Source organism: Parus major, chromosome 1 (assembly GCF_001522545.3).
Source record: "Parus major isolate Abel chromosome 1, Parus_major1.1, whole genome shotgun sequence".
Taxonomy (NCBI): domain Eukaryota; kingdom Metazoa; phylum Chordata; class Aves; order Passeriformes; family Paridae; genus Parus; species Parus major.
In genome coordinates, this window is record NC_031768.1 from 113,925,515 (window position 1) to 113,945,705 (window position 20,191).

The 20,191-nt window shown below is 38.7% G+C and overlaps 1 protein-coding gene across 13 annotated transcripts in view; it reads left to right on the forward strand.

The window, feature by feature from the left end:
• Positions 1-20,191, forward strand: part of SYNJ1 (synaptojanin 1) — a 49,939-nt gene that overhangs the window by 26,046 nt on the left and 3,702 nt on the right. For 7 of the 13 annotated variants that reach the window (XM_015647902.1, XM_015648065.2, XM_015647982.1 and 4 more), the window contains 17 exons: positions 344-428; positions 1,452-1,592; positions 1,938-2,130; positions 3,344-3,502; positions 5,329-5,485; positions 5,823-5,940; positions 6,049-6,264; positions 6,888-6,966; positions 7,998-8,160; positions 8,788-8,994; positions 9,623-9,751; positions 10,335-10,373; positions 13,107-13,154; positions 14,705-14,743; positions 14,836-14,876; positions 17,401-17,509; positions 18,450-18,661. In XM_015647902.1, the coding sequence (XP_015503388.1) occupies positions 344-428; positions 1,452-1,592; positions 1,938-2,130; positions 3,344-3,502; positions 5,329-5,485; positions 5,823-5,940; positions 6,049-6,264; positions 6,888-6,966; positions 7,998-8,160; positions 8,788-8,994; positions 9,623-9,751; positions 10,335-10,373; positions 13,107-13,154; positions 14,705-14,743; positions 14,836-14,876; positions 17,401-17,509; positions 18,450-18,661 (2,135 nt within the window). The remainder of the gene's footprint in view (positions 1-343; positions 429-1,451; positions 1,593-1,937; positions 2,131-3,343; positions 3,503-5,328; positions 5,486-5,822; positions 5,941-6,048; positions 6,265-6,887; positions 6,967-7,997; positions 8,161-8,787; positions 8,995-9,622; positions 9,752-10,334; positions 10,374-13,106; positions 13,155-14,704; positions 14,744-14,835; positions 14,877-17,400; positions 17,510-18,449; positions 18,662-20,191) is intronic. The other 6 variants (XM_015648231.1, XM_015648150.1, XM_033519108.1 and 3 more) reach the window with 6 other exon arrangements.

Consider the following 20,191-nt stretch of genomic DNA (forward strand, 5'->3'; position numbering starts at 1 on the left):
TTTTTCCAAGTAGATCACAAACATTGAAACAGGTATCACAGAAGTGTAGAACTGTGTAGGAAGGGACCATAAAGATCCAGTTCCACCCCCTGCCATGGGCAGAGATACCTTCCACTGCCCCAGGCTGCTCCAAGCCCCATCCAGCCTGGCCTTGGACACTTCCAGGGATCCAGGGGCAGCCACAGCTGCTCTGGGCACCCTGTGCCAGGGCCTCGCCAACCTCACAGGGAAGGATTTCTTTCCAAGTAAGGATTTTCTTTCTTAAAATGAACATATATATATGAGGTCTTGATTCTTAAGTTAATTAGAAACAAGAAATAACTTTTTGTCTATTTACCCCAAGATCGCAAAAACAAACCCGTGGATATATTTGCCATTGGATTTGAAGAAATGGTGGAGTTAAATGCAGGAAACATTGTGAATGCCAGGTGGGTGATCCAATCCACACAGTACTAGTTTGGCTGATAATCGCCTTTTTCAAGTCATATGTTATTTAAAATTTTGGTTTCTCCAGTCCTTGCAGTGTTCTTCAGTTCCTGTGTCTTGTATTGCTGGGAACAGAAAATCCTGTGAAAGTCTTTCCAAAAGCATGTGTTGTTGGTGTGCTTTTAATTATTGTGATCTGTATGAAGGAAGGCTTTGTTCCATACTGTTAGTTTTCACTGCCATTCCATGTATTGCATGCATATATTACTGGAGTTGGGATTTTTCACTCCTAGCAGACTGTGGTTTATGGAAATACATTTTTCCTAGTGATGGGTGATACCAGTGATAAATGTGTGTGTAGTCCTAGGACCATATTCCCTTTGTCCATTGTTTCCTCTGCCTGCTTTGCATGTTTCCTGGTGTTAGGGAAGGTTGAACTCATTGAGGAGAGCACCTAAAGCCTATAATGCTGTAGCTTTTGTGCAGATTTTTGTCTTTTGGGTACCATGTGTCAGCTTGTCATCCCCTAATTTCACCCTTTGTGTAGTTAATGCTGTTTCCAGGCCTTGTATTTTTCATTCCTACTCGGTGCTGACTCTGAAAACCATAGTGTAGTTAGGTCTCTAAGGATGTTTCTTCTTGATCTAAGACTGTGGACACCTGTTTTCCAATATTGACTGAGCTCTAGGCTTAGGAAGTAGATCTCTAAAACAATTCTTAGGTTTTGCTTCTCTAGTCTAGGTTCATAAGTACAGCAAAGATAGCCATGGCTCCTAAAGTTGTCTGTGTGTTGGGAAAAGTGAGGCAGGATTTGTAGAGGTTGAATTTGAAACCATGATGTCATGACAGTCTAGAGCCTGTGTCTCTGCTGGGAGGCATTTGAGCACCATTCCCAACTTGGCTTTGTTTTACTGCCTCAAGGTTTACTTGAGGTTCTTGGATGTAGCTTAGTCAGCTCAATCACCAGCTAGAAACCTGCTCAGTTTGGTTTATTTCCTACCTGGTGTTTTTAATCTCACTGCCAGCACGACGAATCAGAAGCTCTGGGCTGCTGAGCTGCAGAAGACCATCTCCAGAGATTACAAGTACGTGCTGCTGGCTTCAGAGCAGCTGGTGGGCGTCTGCCTCTTTGTGTTCATCAGGCCCCAGCACGCTCCCTTTATCAGGTCAGTGAGTACAGCTGGCTCCAGCTCGGGTCACCTTCAGCTTGCCTTGTGTTGGAAGATAACACCCAAACAGCCTCAGAGCCATGTGGGGCTCTGAAAGAGCTGTTCCACCTTCTTGTGAGGTAGTTGTTTAAGTTCTTTTATCTTAGTTTTTAACTGCCTCGTTGGTCACCCAGAGAGCTTGAAAAGCTGAGGTTTTGTCTTGTTACTGCTCAGTGTCTGTTGGAACTTTTTGAAACTGGCCCTGTGGTTGGGAGAATGGTGTGTCCCTCCCAGCCCAGTGTCACACTCAGAGCCATCTGTGCCAGGCTCCTGGAAGTTTTAATAGTTGTTTAACTATTTCAGGGATGTTGCTGTCGATACTGTCAAGACTGGCATGGGAGGAGCCACTGGGAACAAAGGTGCAGTGGCCATTCGGATGCTGTTCCATACCTCCAGCCTTTGCTTTGTGTGCAGTCATTTTGCTGCAGGGCAATCCCAAGTCAAGGAGAGAAATGAAGACTTTGTAGAAATTTCTCGCAAGCTTGGCTTTCCAATGGTAAGCATGGTGTTCAAATTCCGTAACAAATGAAAAGTGAAACCCTTGGAGGTCCAGCAGTGTCATCCTAAAGCTCCATTTGCATTTTTCCCCCTCCCCAGATTCCCGTGGAAATCAGATTTCCTTGGGTTAGAGATCTGAGATAATTGAGTTCCCACAATGTTTATTGAAATAAAACACTGCAGGAAGACTAGACCTTGCCAGTGCAATGATGGAGATGATAAAACATCAGTTCACTTGCATTTGAAATCAAGAACTTAGCACAGGAAAGAGACCTTATAGATCCCTGATACGCAGTAGGACTTTTATAAGCACAGGAGACAATCACCTGTGAGAAAAAAATCCACAGCACTGCTCTCAGTACACAGGAATGATTCTATGTCATGTCCTCATAAACACACACCATGTTCTCATCAAACACCAAGTTGAAATGTTATCAGTGCAACAAAGTGCTTGCTTGAGACTTTAAGCTGTTTCAAATTTTGTCATCAAAATGTAATTTATTAATTTCTGTGGCACTGTGCAGGAGTCTTACATCTTCTTTTACAGGGCTTTTTTATTTTCTAAATTTGTCCCCACTGTTATGTTTCAGTTTTCCAAGTGCTGTTTCCAGCAGTTTCCTAAATACTGCTCTTTCAATCTGCCAGTGTATCTGCTTGGTTTTACTTATGGGCAGTGGAAAAATCAAAATAAAGGGGGAAGGGAAGTAGAAGTTCTCACTCTAAACCCTGGACTTTGTTTAAACAAATAAAGCCCTGTGTCTCTCTCTAGTGACGAAAATCAGATGTAACTGAAAAGTCTTCAATTAAATCTGAATGATAAAGCTCTGGATTTTCAGTTTGTCAGGAGGCTGTGCCACAAAGTCCCAGGGGGATGTTTTATTCTCCTCTGACACAGGCAGCAGCCATCGCTTTTGAGCAGATTTCTAAAACCAGGAGTAGGAAGATGAAGAATTTTAGAACCCAATTCAGTTGATTTGTGTTTCTTTAGAAATGGAAACTCCATTGGAAATGTTACTTCTCTTGTGTTCCATATATAAACACCACACCAATTGTTCCAATCATAGGGACACTAAATACTAGGATGTATTTCAGTTGTCTTCAGCACCCATAAATTATACAAATTTCACAGCTAAAAACTGAATTTCTGAACCTGGAAGTAGTAAATTTGTCATCAGTTGTTTTTAACTCCAGTGTGTGCTGCTGTTTTACAGGGAAGGATGCTCTTTTCTCATGACTATATTTTTTGGTGTGGGGACTTCAATTATCGAATAGATTTGCCCAATGAGGAGGTGAAGGACCTAATACGACAACAGAACTGGGATCCCCTTATAGCAGGAGACCAGCTTATCAATCAAAAAAACTCTGGACAGGTGTGTTCAAACATCACCATACTTGAGAATAATTCATTTTTTTTACTGGCTTTAGTAATTCTATGATGCTCCTGTAAATCTGTATCCTCAGCATGGAGTTCTAATTATAGTATTTTCCTTTTGTCAGATGTAACTGTTTAGAAAGAATATTTGTAATGTTTGGTAATATTATTCTTTAGTTAAACTGTAATAGGTCTAATGCTGTCACTGTTGGGAAAAGGAGTAGTCCAAATGGTACCTTTTTTATTTGCAAAGAAAACACGGAATAACAAAGTCTGAAGAAAGCTACATTTTTTAGATTGGTAAGGTTTCATGTTCTCTCTGCAGCTCTGCAAAGGAAGGCTGGATATGGTAAAAAGAGAGACAATCCTCTATTGTCGGTTCTGTCTGCTCTCCAGCACTTTGATCACAAGCAGTGCTTTTGCTGATTTAGAGTTCCCTTCCATTTGTGCTGGTATCTTGTGCACCAGAGCAGGAGGCAAAACACTGGATATTTTTACTCGCTTTATTTTTTTTTATCAGCTGTTTCCTAGAGAAAGCAAAATGCACATTCATATGGGCAGACAGCATTGATTGTCTGTTAAGTGGATCAAAGCATGATGTATAGAGGTTTTGGAGACACCTCCAGCTGTTATAAAGTTGGAGAAATCTATGGAAACTGCCAGAATATGAAAAGGACTCCTGGCTGGGGAGCAGGAGTAGCATTGCCCTGTTGGGGTGATATTCCATGATTTAGAAACTGCTGGCTGGGTACAGGCCATGTCCCTGGGGGAGCTCTCCAGCTGTGACAGGTTCACCTCTGTACCTGTTGCTCAGGAAAGCTGTTTACATAGCAACTTGCTTTATAAAAGCAGGTTAGAAAATAATTACTGAGGGCAAACAAATAAATTGTCTCAGAAGTTGGAACTTCTAGCATTCTGACATTGATCTTTTGACACTGACTTTTAAATTGACTGGATTGCAAATTGTATTTACAACAAGAAAAGAAGCAGGTCAGCCTGTCACTTGATGCAGATTTGACACTAAGATCCAAGTTAGATTTCTCTTTTACAGGTGTCTGAAGTGAAAGAAAGATGCCCATAGAAGGTTGAACTCAAGAATGGAGCTGATTGAGTTATCTAAAGGGTTTTATCTTGTGTCCTTGTGTCCAGTTTAAGCACTTAATGAGTGAGAGGCTCACTTTGAATACATTGAATGTATTAAGGACTCTCTTTTTTTTTTTTTTTTTTTTTTTTAAATCCTATTTATTTGAGGGGGCATCTTGTGTCAACTTTTCCCTGGAAGTGTTCAAGACCAGATCGGATGGCACCCTGTTCCACCTGGTCTAGTGAACAGCATCATTGTCCATGGCAAGAGGTTGGAACTGGATGATCTTTAGGGTCCCTTCCAACCCAAGCCAGTGTGTGAGTCCGTGAATTTGTGAGACAATTTGACATGTTCAGATAGATAAAATGTAAACCTTAATTCCCAACTTCTGCTGACACAGGAGCAACTAAGCACCAGATTAGAATGCTGTGTTACAGCATCAGTGTTCTGGGTGACTGCCAGTTGGTAATGACATTGAAGCAACAGTAGGTTGTTCATAAGCCTGGGCTTAAAGATATAACTGCTGGCATACTTCTGTTCATTGATGATTGTCTGTGTCACTATTTAATCATAATGTCAAATGTTTTCAGCAGACACAATGTAGAGAAGAATCCCTTTTAACAAAGAGCAGGCTTTTTTATTTTATTTTGAGCTGTCTATACAGGTGGTCAGTGTTAGAACAGAGAATTCTGATTAGTTTCAAGCTGTTTCTTGTCTGGTTTTGTCTTCTGTTATTACAGATTTTTAGGGGATTTCTGGAAGGGAAAATCAATTTTGCCCCTACATACAAATATGATCTGTTCTCTGATGACTATGACACCAGTGAAAAGTGTCGCACACCAGCATGGACAGATCGGATCCTTTGGAGGAGAAGAAAATGGCCATTTGACCGATCAGGTTTGAGGGTTTCCTTCAATTGTTTAAAAACGTTCTTGAAGTGACTTAGAGGAGCCATTTAGTGATGTTTACAATGCCAGTGATGCTGAACTCCTGTTCCTGGCTTGGTAGGATACAGCACACTTGTAACAGACCTTCAATAAACACAGTGAGGCTACAGAAAGGGCCATGAATCATATCCCAGTTACTGACATTTGAGGAGTGGAAGAGGAACTTCTAGGGGGGGAGGTTTCTGTAAGACACTCAATTTGAATTTATTTTCTGGGTTTTTTCTTTTTTGCAAATAGCAATCTCGCAATCACTGTATTTTTCCTCTTGTTTTCACTGCTGATTGTAGCTGAAGACCTGGATCTCTTGAATGCAAGTTTCCACAGTGACAGTAACGTCCCTTATACATGGAATCCTGGCACTTTGTTGCACTATGGAAGAGCAGAGCTGAAAACATCTGATCATAGGTTCCAGTTTAATTTTATACATTGATTCCTAAGATTTAATATTCATGCTCAGATACTCTGATACTCAGATAGTCTGCTGACAGGATTTTCTTGTCTATTGTTTCCAAGGCCTGTGGTTGCACTGATTGACATTGACATATTTGAAATTGAAGCTGAAGAGAGACAAAAAGTGTATAAGGAGGTGATTGCAATGCAAGGACCACCTGATGGTACTGTGATGGTCTCTATCAGAAGTTCTTCAGCAGAAGAAAACTATTTTGATGATAACTTGATTGATGATCTCCTTCAAAAATTTGCAAGCTATGGCGAAGTTATACTTATAAGGTTAAAAGAAAATTTATTACTTTTAATCTCTGCTTATAGAATCATGGAACTGTTTGGGTTGAAAGGGATCATCGAGTCCCACTTGCTGCCATGGGGACACCTTTCACTAGACCAAGTTGCTTCCTGCACTTCAGGGATCCAGGGGCAGCCACAGCTACTTTGGGCAACCTGTGCCAGGGCCTCCCCACCCTCACGGAGAAGAATTTCTCCCAGTATCCCATCTTACCTTCTGGCAGTGGGAAGCCATTCCCCCCTTGTCCTATATGGACTTGGACCTGCTGGAGCAAGTTCAAAATTCATCTTCATTGTTCCCACCAATTTCCTGAATAAAATTATTTCCTTAGCTAGCTTTTCAGTTATGATCTGTTTCATTTTTAACATTTGAATTTCAACTTCAGTGTCTTTGGAATTCATATTGCATACGTGTATGTGTCTCAGTTTTCAGACATGATTTTTCCAGATACTTTTGTTTTTGAGAATTTCAAACAAATTTTGTATTGTAGAATAAGGTTAGTAGTTTTAAATGAACAGAAAATGAGGATGTTGCATTTTCATTAGGCTGGCAATTGTACTGTTAAGTGTTGTGGTATTTTTCTGGTTATTGTTTCCAATGAACTTTGCAGGTTTGTGGAAGACAAGATGTGGGTAACATTTTTGGAAGGAAGCTCTGCTCTGAATGTTATGAATTTGAATGGTATTGAGGTAATGTAAAAATGACTGAACCTTTGTATAGCAAGAGAAAATCCAGCTTTCTTAAGTCTTCTTGAGTAGGTTAGATTTTTTGTTTGTCTTTGATTCTTAGAAGTTTATTCTGTTCCGTACTAGGCTGTTGCATCCTCTTTTTTTTTTTCCCTTTTGATAGCCACATACCAGCATGTTGAATTTCAACAGTCATATAAAAGTTTCAAAAGCCATATAAAAGAAGTATCAAACTTAAGTTTATTTTTAGGAGAAGTATTGTTAGAGAAATGAAGATGTCCTACTGGGAGGCATCTTCATGAAATGAGGGGTTTGGGTTTTTTTATGATTGAAAAAGCAGAGTTTATTTTCTTTAATGAACCACTTTAAAATCTTTATAGCCTGCAGTTATTAAAAATTTAACACTTCTGCAAACTCTGAAAAATGTCAACATTTCAGCTTGCATTGACTTCTATGGTGTCAGTATTTAATCTCTGTGAAAATTTAACTTCCAATGTTTGAATTTTTGCTAGTCTGTGGCTGTTAAGACTTAGAATGTGTGATGTTTACAGATGGATCTTTGGATCTGCTGAGATGTCACTGGCAGGAATGTCACTGCTGAGATGTTCAGACAGGAAAGGGGCTCTGAGTAGGATGTCAATTTGCAGAATGAAGACCTGCTCTGTGCCAGCCTCTAAAAATGTAGTTTATAAGCAAGCCTGTTTTTATTTATAAATAATAGTGTTTCTGTCAGAGAAAAGAAACCAGAAGCTTCCTGATTAACTGAAAAGGAGAACTGTAGGAGATGAGTTGCTAATTCTTCTACAAAAAAAATTCAAATGGTTGTAATGAGCAGTTTAAATTACTTAAATGTAGTGACTTATCTAAATGAAGTGAAAATCAGAATTGTTTATGTTTAGTCACAGATATTCAGATAACCTTATTTGTGATATTTTCAGGAATTATTTTTTTCTTTTTAAATCTAAAATGCTGAGCTTTAATATTCCTACTCTTAACAACTTTTGTTTTGTGCATACCTTTTTTTGGCAATTCAGCTACAAGGAAGGATTATAAATATCAACTTGAAAAATCCAGACTGGATCAGGAGTTTGGAAGATGAAATGAATCTAGAGAAGATTAATATTGGGTTGCCTTCATCAGCAAGCTCCACTTTGCTTTGTGAAGATGCCGAAGTTACTGCAGACTATGATATGGAAGGTTTGTTGAGATAAAGCATTCCTTAATTTGAAATGCTTACAGTCCTAAATAATGTGGTTAATTTAATGCATGTATAAATGCGTACCAAGTTTATGCCCATCTAAAACAGATTAGAAATCACATTATTTCCAACAGTATCTCGACAATTTGCTTCAGTCTCGTCTATATTTAAATATATTCCAAATTCAAGAGCACATCCATGTTGAGCCTTTTTCTTAAACACCATTCCATCTTTTGCAAGCAGAAGTTATTACAAATAAATAAAAGATACCTTGAAATCCCCTGCCCAGCCTTCTGAAGAATAATTGAAGCGTGTCATATTGCAAACCACAGAAATAACCTGTGAAGCTAATTGTTTCTTAGATTAATCAACTTCACAGTTGCCACACTGTTATAATTCCTTTTAATATATATTTATTTTATATATATATATATATATATATAAGCATTTGAAGTGTTTTCAATTGGCTTGAATACATATGTATTCTTCATGTGTAGTTTTGGGATGAAAGAATCATACTTCGGTTGCTGAGCTAATTCCTTGGAACTTTGGGGCTTTTCTTGCATAAAATCCCATGCCCAGAATCAGCTTTAATGTGTTTTTCTTCTCTGGGGCTTGTTCTTTAGGAGACATCGATGACTACAGTGCTGAAGTAGAGGAAATCCTTCCTCAGCACCTCCAGCCGACATCGAGTTCAGGGCTCGGAACCTCGCCGAGCTCTTCCCCGCGTTCCAGCCCCTGCCAGTCGCCGACACTGTCAGATGGGCCCACGCTCCCAGTGAGACCCAGCCGAGCCCCAGGAAAAGCTCCTGGACCACCAGTTTCCACACACGGTGTGTACTGCACGGCTCCCCTGCCACCACACCCAAGTTCTGTCGCAGCGTGTCTGTAGAATCCTGGTTCAGCACAGTCACACTCTCGGAATACACCCCTGACAATCCCTACTCCTGTCAGCTCCGAGATATAAATTGTAGTCAGCATATTTGTAAATTGTCAGTGCAATATGAAAACTTGTGGTTAAACACAACCTTTTTTTAAATGACTAAGTGAACTGGTGAACACAATGATGGTGTTTAGAATGGCTTCTAATTAGTTTACTTTAAATGCTCAAATGCCTTGAGAATTCCCTTTGTAGCATTTTTTTCCAGAGAACTTAGTTCACAGGTAAGGGTCAAAATCTAAATTTGGAATGCTGCAATTGGGAAGATTGTTCAGGATTTCATGAAAAACATAAATTAATTAAAACACAAGAGGCAAAAGTTTTAGTTTAGGAAAGCTGCTTCTTTTCATTATTGGTTCATTCCTCTTGTTTTCACTCTCTAAAAAACTTCTGGATCATTGTTTCCAAGGCTGGGGACTGACTGTCCTCTATGTGAGAAAGACTTGCTATTCAAAAAGCTTTTCTGGGTTTAGAATGTCCAAGATACTAATTTTTGCTTTGTTTTCTGTCATATCCTTCAGCTGATTTCCAGACTGGTGCCCAGCAGAAGGAGCCACCCCAGAGCCTGGAGCCAAAGCGTCCTCCACCCCCTCGTCCCATCGCTCCTCCTGCACGTCCTGCTCCTCCACAGCGGCCACCTCCACCCTCAGGTAATGTGGGGACCTTCTCAGGTGCTCTGGAATATTTGTTTTCAAGTATGTGAGATGAACTTGAAAGTGCAAACCCAAACTGTATATTACACTTGGGCCTCACTGGTTTTTAACTGGTATGCATTTAATTGGTATATTTAAAAGCAATCACAGCATGGGAAATAACAGCATTTTTACCACTTAAATATTATTAGGGAATAAGTTTATAAAAACTTATTTTCACAGTTTTAAAAATGTGTTATATTACAGCAGTGTTTACTCAACATTTTATTTCTTATAGCATCTATTTTAAAATAAGATAGAAATAAACTTGTGCATTCATTGATTCATTGCTATTCCTTTAATTTTGGCATCAGTATATATGCATTTTATCATCTCCAAGTTTTTAATGTAAACTTCATTTGGATCATCTGACAATGTGAACAATTGAGCACTAAGAGAAACTGGATGTTCAGAAGCATTTGGGCAACATAGTTAATAACAAACTGACCCTTGTGATTTTTAACTTTCTCATTCTTTTTCTTCCCTCCCACTGTACTGATATTTTTCATTATTGCTGCATTCATTTCTTAAATACTGTCAGGCGGTAGGAGTCCTGCACCTGCTAGAAAAGAATTTGGAGGTAATGATTTTAATTGTTTTTGAATATCACTGCATAGCGAAACTGCTGTGGGGATCTGTTGTGACAATACTTAACATGATGATTTCCAAAGGTATAAAAATGGGCAATTCTCAAAGTTATAGAACTGGATAATTCATAAATGTCACTGTCATTTCTTTCTTTCTTTCCCCTCTGAACTACATTTGACTTTTCAGTGAAATAGTATTTCTCCAGAAGTTGGTATTTTTAAGTCCAAGATGAAGGTTGTTCCAGGTTTTTATTACTTTGTCCTGGGTGAATATATCCAGCTAACTTTTCTGTGAAGTGCTTCTTCAAAGTAGTCTTTGTCCTTCTCTGTCACACATTTTGCTGTCCTGCTTGGACTTAAATCAGCTCATCAATACATGAGAGAGGGTGAGAGTTGTTAGTGGCACTTGCAGGCATTGCCCCTCAGTTGGTAGGAAAGAGAGGTTTTTGACAAAATGCTTCAGAAGTTTTGAGTAATCTCAGAAAATACGTAAACTATTTTACATAGTCTGTAAGTATCAGCTAACTTTGGTGTCAGGCAAAAATGTACTTGGCTCTTAGATACTGGTGAGACAAGGAGGTTTTTATGCCCAACATATAATATTTCAAATGAGTTAATGTGCTGAAGCTTTAGGAAGCAGTTGATAGACCACATTCAAGATAGGTGAGATTTAATTCATTGTTCCTCAGTCCTGTGTAGTTTTCTGTGCGCTGAAACAATCCTGTTTGCCTAGTTTGTCTCAATTGTGCAAAGACTAGTCAGTGGTCTTCTTTTATCCTCTTTCCCAACGTAGATTTCCATAGAATTGTAACTTGCATAAAACTTGTTTTTTATGCAATCATTTGAGACTGTGATATATTTTTTCATATATTATTCCAATGTAAAGCTCTTCACTTTTTTTCTGCTCTACATTTTCCACTCACAGTGTACATGTATAAGCGTAAAGACTTTGCTTTTTGCAGGTACCTGAGCTCAGCTCCAAGCAAGTAAGCATGGGGCTGGAACCAAAATAAATGTCCTTTTGGGTTACTTTAGTGGGCAGAGGGGAGCTGTTTCTCTTCCCTAGGAGGAAGGCTCCTAAAGCTCTGTGGAAATATCCCTGTATAGTGTGTAAGTGGATCAGACTTTGGGTTTAGACTTCCATAACACATGCAAAGGGACACTGATCATGTCTTTAAAATGTTGTGCCTTTTAAATGTTACTTTTTTTTTCCCCTCACCTGTTTTGACCCTTTTTTTCCCCAAGTGCTTTAGTCCCTTTAATGCCCATGGCACTTTTTCTAATGGCTCAGTGTGCTTTGAAGATGAGAGGAGGATTTGGACATCTAAGTGTTTTAGTTTGGTCATATTTTATGTCAGAAGTAACTCAGAATTCAGGTGAACAAGGCTCTGCACTCCTTGCCGGGCTTTATAAAGTGCTGACTTTTTGTATGCTAATATAAAAAAAAAAAATAACTGAGGACTCTATAAGCTCCAGTTTTTTATAGTTAAAAATTAAAATGTTGCCCTCTGTTTACCCAAATTTTTTTTAATACATTACAGATTAAATTTTCAGAGAACATTAAAAACTATAAAGGCTGCTAATTGTCAATTGAAGTTAATAACTAACATTTGTGGGGTTTTTCCCTTTAATACTAGTAGTCAGAGTTTTCCTGATTGTTGCAGCCAAGGCTTTTATCCTTGGGTTTAAACTGTTTTTCATGGTCTGTAAGATTAATATATTCCTAGGCTGTCCTTTGTAATAGCATTATCACAGCATGATAATTTTGCTTTCTCACTATTGACGAGTATTATGAGTAAGTGAAATCTCAGGTGTTTATCCTCTGGTACCCTCTGTGCCATTTCTCTCCCATTTCTTAATGTTTTTTAACTTGCCAAATCCTCTCAACCAGAGATCTTGCTCTCTCTGTCTGCTGCACTGACATAGGAATGTGTGCCTATGTCTCCCTTCTGCTGAAAGGAGCTGGCTTTACTCGTCCTCCTGCATAAAACAAGAGCTGTGGAATGTTCCTGGGCAATGCCCTACTCCTGTGCAGTGCCATACCGTTTTAGGAACCCAGTATATGCTTGACGATATTGCAGAAATAAAGTAATTCAGCATGGTTATGAAAGATTCACAATCTTCTTTCTCTCAATCTGAACTGTTAAACCAATTGGTACAGCTGTCCCAAGTGCACAGTGCTGCATGGAGGCAACTTAGTAATACAGTTCTTCAGGATACAGTACATTATAGGAAGTGGGAAGCATTGCTTTCATCAAATTTCTTATTCAGATGTACCGTGACAGAAATAGACTACTGTTCTGAATGAGAGGGATCAGGCTTAATGTTGCAGGTGGTAAGTGCTCTGCTTATTTGTTCCCCAGTGTTTGAGTGCAGGTCTGTGCTCTGCTTCATGAGAGGTTCAAGACCAGCATGTCAGATCACACTCAATAGCCAAAAGTTTGTGGAGAGTGAACATTTTGAAGGAATTAAATTCTCTTTCAACTGTAATGTAAAATTAAAATGATAGATATTATTAAACATGTTTGTACTCGATGACTTGTAATTCACACCAGTCTGGTTCCTCATGCTGCTACAAACAGTTGTTTCCTACAGGTGACTGTAATGTATCTAGACCAGAGTTAAATTGTATAAAGCTGTCTTGTGGCAGTGTTCTTTCTGTTTTTTCTTTCTCAATCTCCTGCTTTTCTTATGCAATGTACAGCTTCTCTTCTTTCTCTGAAAAGGTCTTGGAGCTCCTCCCAGTCCTGGGGTAGCTAGGAGAGAAGTAGAAGGTAACATAACAATTTTTGTATTCTAGAAATGGATTTCTAATTTAACACTTGAGTAATATCATTGCCCTTGTGATACTAAAGGTGGTTTCATGAAGGTATTTATCATGTAGGATCTTTCTTCTTTTATTTAGCATACCTTTCACTCATCCAGGTTTTCAGTGGTGGTGGGAATTGTTACAGAGGTCATTTATGAAAAGCAAAGTGAAAACTTGGAGTGCCCCTAATCTAGAATGCTTTTAAGGCTGACCCTCAGAGGAAGCTGTAGCTGACTGGTCATCAGAGCGACCATTATACCTGTACCTAAATCAGGAATCTAGGGAGCCTGACTTTTCATAAAGAACTACATACATTCATATATTCTGGGGAGATAAACTTCTATTTGAACAATTTAGTTTATAATTTAATATTTTGCCTCTTTTCTAAAGAGCAGTGTAGGTGTTTTGATTCTGATAGACAGCTGTGTGTAACACACAGTTATGAGGAGCATTTCTGGTTGGAGTACATGGAACTACAGCTGGATGGGTCCTGCTTTAGCCATGCCAGCGGAGTTATGGGCTTGGATTTCTTCCTTGTCCCTCAGGAATATGTCCTTCACAGCAAACAGCAATACAAGTCCTAACAGAGTCATTGGCAGGGTTTCCTCCTGTATGCTACAATTAATTTTGGCTGCATTGCTGGTTCATTTTTCTAAATTAGCAAAATCACTCTATGCATAGAATATTTGAGGTTGGAAGGCATCTTTGGTGGTTATCAATTCCAGCTGCATGCTCCAAGGAGGGTAAATTGGCACCGGGTTGCTCAGGGTGGGAGCTGCTTCATGAGAACAGTGCCCACAAACCCATTCTGACTGGTTCCAGGGCAGTCTGATAGCTGGAAGCTGATTTGATGAACTGTGTGATGCACCACAGAGTTCCTTCCACTGTCACTGACATGGTGACTTTGCCTTCCTGGGAAATAAGCAGCAGAAACTCAAGCCAGAATCCCAAACCTCCATGCCTGTTAGAAATTGTGCACTTTTCTGAGCTAAAGGTCATTTTTTCACCTCTTGCACTACCCATTTTGAATCAGTTTGCATCTGAGGTTGTCATCAGTGTGGCCATGGTGAAGCTGATGCTCTAACAGATATATCCCATAAACGCAGAGAGTGGGTTCAGGAACTGTTATATCAGTTCTCTTCGTTTTAACCACTGCTTGTACTTGAACTTGAACTTGAACCACTGCTGCACACTTGAACATGTACAGAATATACCACTAAACAAAGCAGCTTCCAACACAAGAGCACAGGGTACCTGTATAAGTGTGTGTCTCTGGCTTGGAACAAATAGGATGTGATTGAAATAATTTGTAATAAAAAGGGTCAAATTACATGTGTGCCATGCATAGGAGTGTGTTAGTGTCAGCTGGTGGATGTGTAATAAATTTTGAAATTTTGAAAAAATCATTGGTATCTCCTTGCTTCCATTCTCAGTAGTAATAATGTAACATCATCATTAATACCCATTTGTGGTTTATCTAACAGAGATATCTAATTTTTTTTCCATGCTTCAAAGCACAAAAAAGCCCTGGAACACAAAGAAAAGATAATTTAGGTAATAGATACATGCTTTGTACTAATTATAATACAGACAAAAGATGATTTTGAAATAAGTGCTAAGTCAGTAATCTCTAATATCTGTTTCAGTTCGTAATCAGCCTCCACATGCAGCGGGTACAACCAGACCGGTAGGTACTGTTTTAAGATCATTTTCCTGCTAAGTGTCTGCTCTTTATTACATCAAGGTTTCTGTTAGTCATAGCAGATGTAAGAAATGTGCATAGTTGACTGTCAGTTTCTTTGAGTTAATTAATTACCTCAACAATTCTTGTCTATTGACTAAAAATACTACGGGGGGGAAAAAACCCACCAATGGATTACATAAACAATTGACATCTTATGATTACTTGATGTGTTATGGGGTTGTGTACCTTGTTTTAAAGACTAATTTTCATAAAGGTCTTCATGTAAAAATAAAACATTCAACTGTTTCAGCAAATATTAGTACTGTGTTTCATTCCTTTGTTTGTGGAATGGAACTGAAGGAAGGGAGTGAAGGGATTTATGGGCATTTAAATGCTTCACTCCACACAAGAAATCAAGAGATAAAATATATCTGCCTGATTTTTTTAACAGTAACTAGTAGGAGACATGCATGAGGGAAGAGGAAAGTGTTTTAACAGGTCTTCTTAAATAATTACTGAGTTATGGGATTGTTGATAATTCTTTGATTTTGCAGCATATTTCCAGTATTGGAACTTCTGAAAACTACCGTTGAAAGTCTCCATTGAAATAAATTTTACCAATTCATTTTTCTCAAAGAGATTGATTCTTAACAGTGAACAATTCATGATCTTGGCTCTTTTTTTTATTTTCCTGGAAATGTAAAATGGCCTCTTCTAAAATTTGCATAAAGAAAAACTGGTACATACAAAGGAAAGAATATTTTCATTTTTCAATCTGTGCTTCCCTTTTTTTTTTTTTCTTCATAATCTGGAGCTAGCACAGGGTTTGCCATTTCTAAATCCAAAGAAAATCTGTACAGAAGAGACTTCACCAGTGTCTTGGTACTGGCATAAGAGCAACGTTTTTTGTCCATATTATCAAAACAGAAAAAGCAAAACCAAAAAGTCTCCAAAACCCAAAAAACACCAAACATATTAAAAGGCCTGAAAAAACATCTCCTAAGATGCCTTAGCTCAACCCTTGCTTGGATTTCCTAACTAACATTCCAGGACTTGAAGGGAGCTACAAGAAAGATGGAGAAAGAAGGGACTGTTTCCAAGGATCTGGAGTGCCAGGCCAAGGGGGAATGGCTTGAAACTGCCAGAGAGCAGAGTTAGATGGGATATCAGGAAGGAATTCTTTCCTGTGTGGGGGATGAGGCCCTGGCACAGGGTGCCCAGAGAAGCTGTGGCTGCCCCAGGATGCCTGGAAGTGTCCAAAGCCAGGTTGGACAGGGCTTGGATCAACCTGGGATAGCGGAAGGTGTCCCTGCCTGTGTCTGGAACTGGATGGGTTTTAAGGTCTCTCCCAACTGAAACCACTCTGTGATTCTAGGAATGTTTCTTCCCTTTGTCTTGGGTGATTTTTTGGATTTAATTTCAAGGATTTTAGGCCCAGGGACAGTAGCTACAGTGGGTACTGCTTCTCACTGAGGGATCCTGAGGGCTGATTTACACTTTCTTTCTCTTTGTTTTCTGTTCCTTTTTGATATATTTTTAATTTTTTTAATGTACATTTTAGTGTATAATCCAATCATCCTCCTGCCTATTATCAGAATATTCAAAGAAATAACAAAATGCATTTGGCAGTCTCAGGCCAGACAGGAATTTATGAGATCAGTTGGCTGAAAGAGTTCAGAACTTGGTAAATGGACCAAGCCAAGCATAAGGAATCACGTGATATACAAAGTTAGGGACATATATCTAGTAAAACTTAGGTCAAGAATGATACTTCTTTTTATAGTGAAGTTCCTTTGCTTGTTTGTAATTAATTTTTGCATACTGTTGTTCAATAGAGTTTGCTCTGAAAACCATTTCTAGAATGTCCTGTGGTACACAACATTTCACAGGAAACAAATGTTACAAACTATATTGTCTCACAATCCTTTTTCCCTTGAACTCTTGAAATTTTTATCCCAGGGCCTTTTATTCAGCTGTCAGTGTGGTGTTTGTAATTTACTCTGCTTCAGCTGTAATCTGGAATAGCTTCCTATGTCTCTTTAAATACTGATGTAGATTTTTAAATTTACTTTCCCAGCATATGAACTTCTTTTCCATCAACTTCAGCAAGACTTCAGCCTTGAGATGAGGCAGAATGTGTGTTTCATTAATACTGTTTGTTGAGAAACAGGAGACCTCCAGATAAAGTAGTTGCTCTTGTTGGTTTTGTTGCTTATAATTCATAGGCATAGGTAAATTATCTTATTAATACCAGCAGAATAGTAATTGTTTCTAACATCGTTTGCACAGGTAAATATTTATATAAAGTTGAAAATAGTTGTAAAAATCCTTTGCTTTGAATTGAACCATCATAATATTTTGAAAATATATTCTTTGTTCTTGCATGTGCATAAAAAATCAGTTCAGCAGCTGTTATCAAAGAATTTATTTTTCACAGAATCCTGCTTATCCTGAATCATTTAGCAGTAGATGACTACAGATCCAAAGTTAACTAAAATACTTTCTTTTTACCAACTTTCCCCGTCAGACTGTTCCTCCTCGAGCTGGAGTTATCAGTGCCCCACAAACCCATGTCCGTCCCTCAGGGGCAAGACCAGCACCTGAAACTCAGACCAAACCAACTGAGCCACCAAGGGGTAAGTTTCCTTTCGAAGTTAAATACAAATGTCACTATTCAGTCAAGTGCTACAGTCTATGGTTTGAATGCTTTGTTTTCAACAAATCTCTCCAATTTTCACTAGAAATTAAGATTCTTGGATGTAATAGCATTTGGCAGTTCGTGTTAAGCATCCACAAATATTGCAGACCCTTTCTAGATGCTAATCTCAAGATCACTTGAGATCTTGACCCATAGTTTTCATGGTATCAGAGAAACTGAGTAAAGATTGCACTGTTTGGTCTGAGCACACTGGTGTGTCCCATTCTGGCTGTTGATCACTGGACACTTATGCATTGGTAGTTCTGTCATCATAAGATTTGGAATAGCATTTATGTCTGACTCTTAAAGCAACTTCTTAAACTTAGAGTTTAAAAAAAAAACTTTATACATATAAAAATACATGTTTTATAATAGTGACTTCCAAAATACTTTTCAGTACAACTGAAGTACATTAAGGAATGATGTGGTTTCTGGTTCTGTGTTTGTGTAAAATCTCAGCATGGTTTGTGTTGGAAGGGACCTTGAAGATCATTTAATTCCATGCTTCTCCCTATGGGCAGGGCCACCTTCCACTGTCCAGGTTGCTCCAAGCCCTGTCCATCCTGGCCTTGGACACTGCCAGGGATCCAGGGGCAGCCACAGCTTCTCTGGGCACCCTGTGCTAGGGCCTCATCTCCCTCACAGGAAAAATCTTTTCCTGCTATCTCATCTAACCCTGCCCTCTGTCAGCTTAAACTTAAGTAACAATTTTTAATGGAAATCTACCGAGTTTTTGATGATTTCCAGTCCCGTTGTCATGAACACTGGCTGTTCTTACAGCCCCTTCTTTGCAGTTCTCTTTGGTGCTTCCCCATCCTACCATCCTTAAGATTGGTTACAACTCTGTACTGTGAAAATCACTGCAAATGTACTTCCAGGCTCACCATTGCTTCCTGAACCACTAAAGCCTCAGGCTGCTGGACCTGCTCAGCCCAGCACTCCTGTGCTAAGGATGCAGGAGCCCCTGATCCCTGTGGCACCGCATCCATCTCAGGCCAGTGCCCCGCAAAGTCTGGAGCCCCCGCAGCCGCCACCCCGTAGCCGCTCATCTCACAGTTTGCCTTCTGAGCCTGCTCCCTCCCAGCAGCAAGTAAGTAAAAAAATTCTTGTAGATACCTTCTTTCACTCTGTAAATTAACACGTCTTGTACTGGATGCTGCAGACTTGTGAGGAACTCTTAAAGCAAACACAGAAACAAAAATACAGGTCTGAAGATTGGATTCAATGGCCATGGGGGTCTAGGAGAGTAATAATTGCTTATGTATTGTCCATGAATAACTAACATCTTAAATACTAAACACTGAATTTAGAATTTTTTACGATGGCCTTACAATTTATGGACAGCTCATTCTTAAAATCTTGTCATTTGGCAACTTTCTATGGAAAAACACTCAATCTAAAAAATTTAATTTTATAATGGTATGTGCATGACAAGCTGTAGAGTAAGTAGCTAACACAGGTTTTAAATAGTTATTGCATGTGGTGCTTTATGTTCGTGATCATTCATTGAAGGGAGATGATATTGATAAATAAATTAATCAATTAAATCAGTATATTAATAAATACTTAAGAGAAAGAGAATTCTCCCCATTCTCCAGTGTCAGTTAAAATACAGAAACCTATCCAATAATGTGAAAATTTCATACAGTAACATTAACATTCTGTTCTCTGGGAACATTTAGACTGTTACGATAAAAAATCACCAACTTTTTCTAGGAAAAAGCATAGTTTCTTACTACTGCTTAAAAAGGCAGAAGCAGGTTTTCAGTGCTGCTCAGGATTTTTCTTACGCCTGTATCTGAAGGCCTTTTTTGCTACAACAGTTAATGCCTATTTTGTACCACACTGAAGCAGCCAAATTCAGTCCTCAGTGAGCTGATTTTTGAATTCAAACTGAAAAAGCTTTAAATGCTTTTCCTTTCTTTCTCCTGAATCTCTTTCTTTGCCTGTGAACTGCTTTTAATTTTGGAAACTTAGACCCAAAAATACAGTTTTCTGAATAAAGGTCTTTAAAGAAACACAAGGTCTCTTGAGAGGTAGTGAATCGCAAGCCCATCCTTCTGTGCAAATCTTGATTGTCATATTGAAGAAATTAAATCTCTCCTTATAAAAATAATTGCTTGTACAGTGTGAATATTCAGGACTCTATACAACCCATACATTGGAAAAGAGAAATCGTTACTGTAAATAGATCTTCTTTACTGTAAAGAAAGGAAATTCTAGAGTTCCATAGAATGAGAGGCATTATGTTTTTTTCAGCTTGCAAAACTATTCCTATAGATGAGGGATAATACCAACATAGTTTCCAGAATGAGAGCTATGGGGCTTTTCATGTTAGTAGACTAGAATTAGACCATCCCTACTCAGATTCATATGATTCATCTCCAAAAAGCAGCACAATCAGTTGCACAATGAGTGTCTGTATGGAAATATCATTAGAATGGACTTGAGTTGGTCTTTTATGACTCTTAATGGTTGAGCTTACAGTAGAAGACAATAGAAATTGAAAAATTAGTGTAGTGTGTAGTAAATCCTTGTGGTTGGTATTCATAGCTCAAAAAATGGCTTTGTGAAAACTTCTGAAAGTATTTTTAACATGAGGTTGCTTTGTTAATTGGAT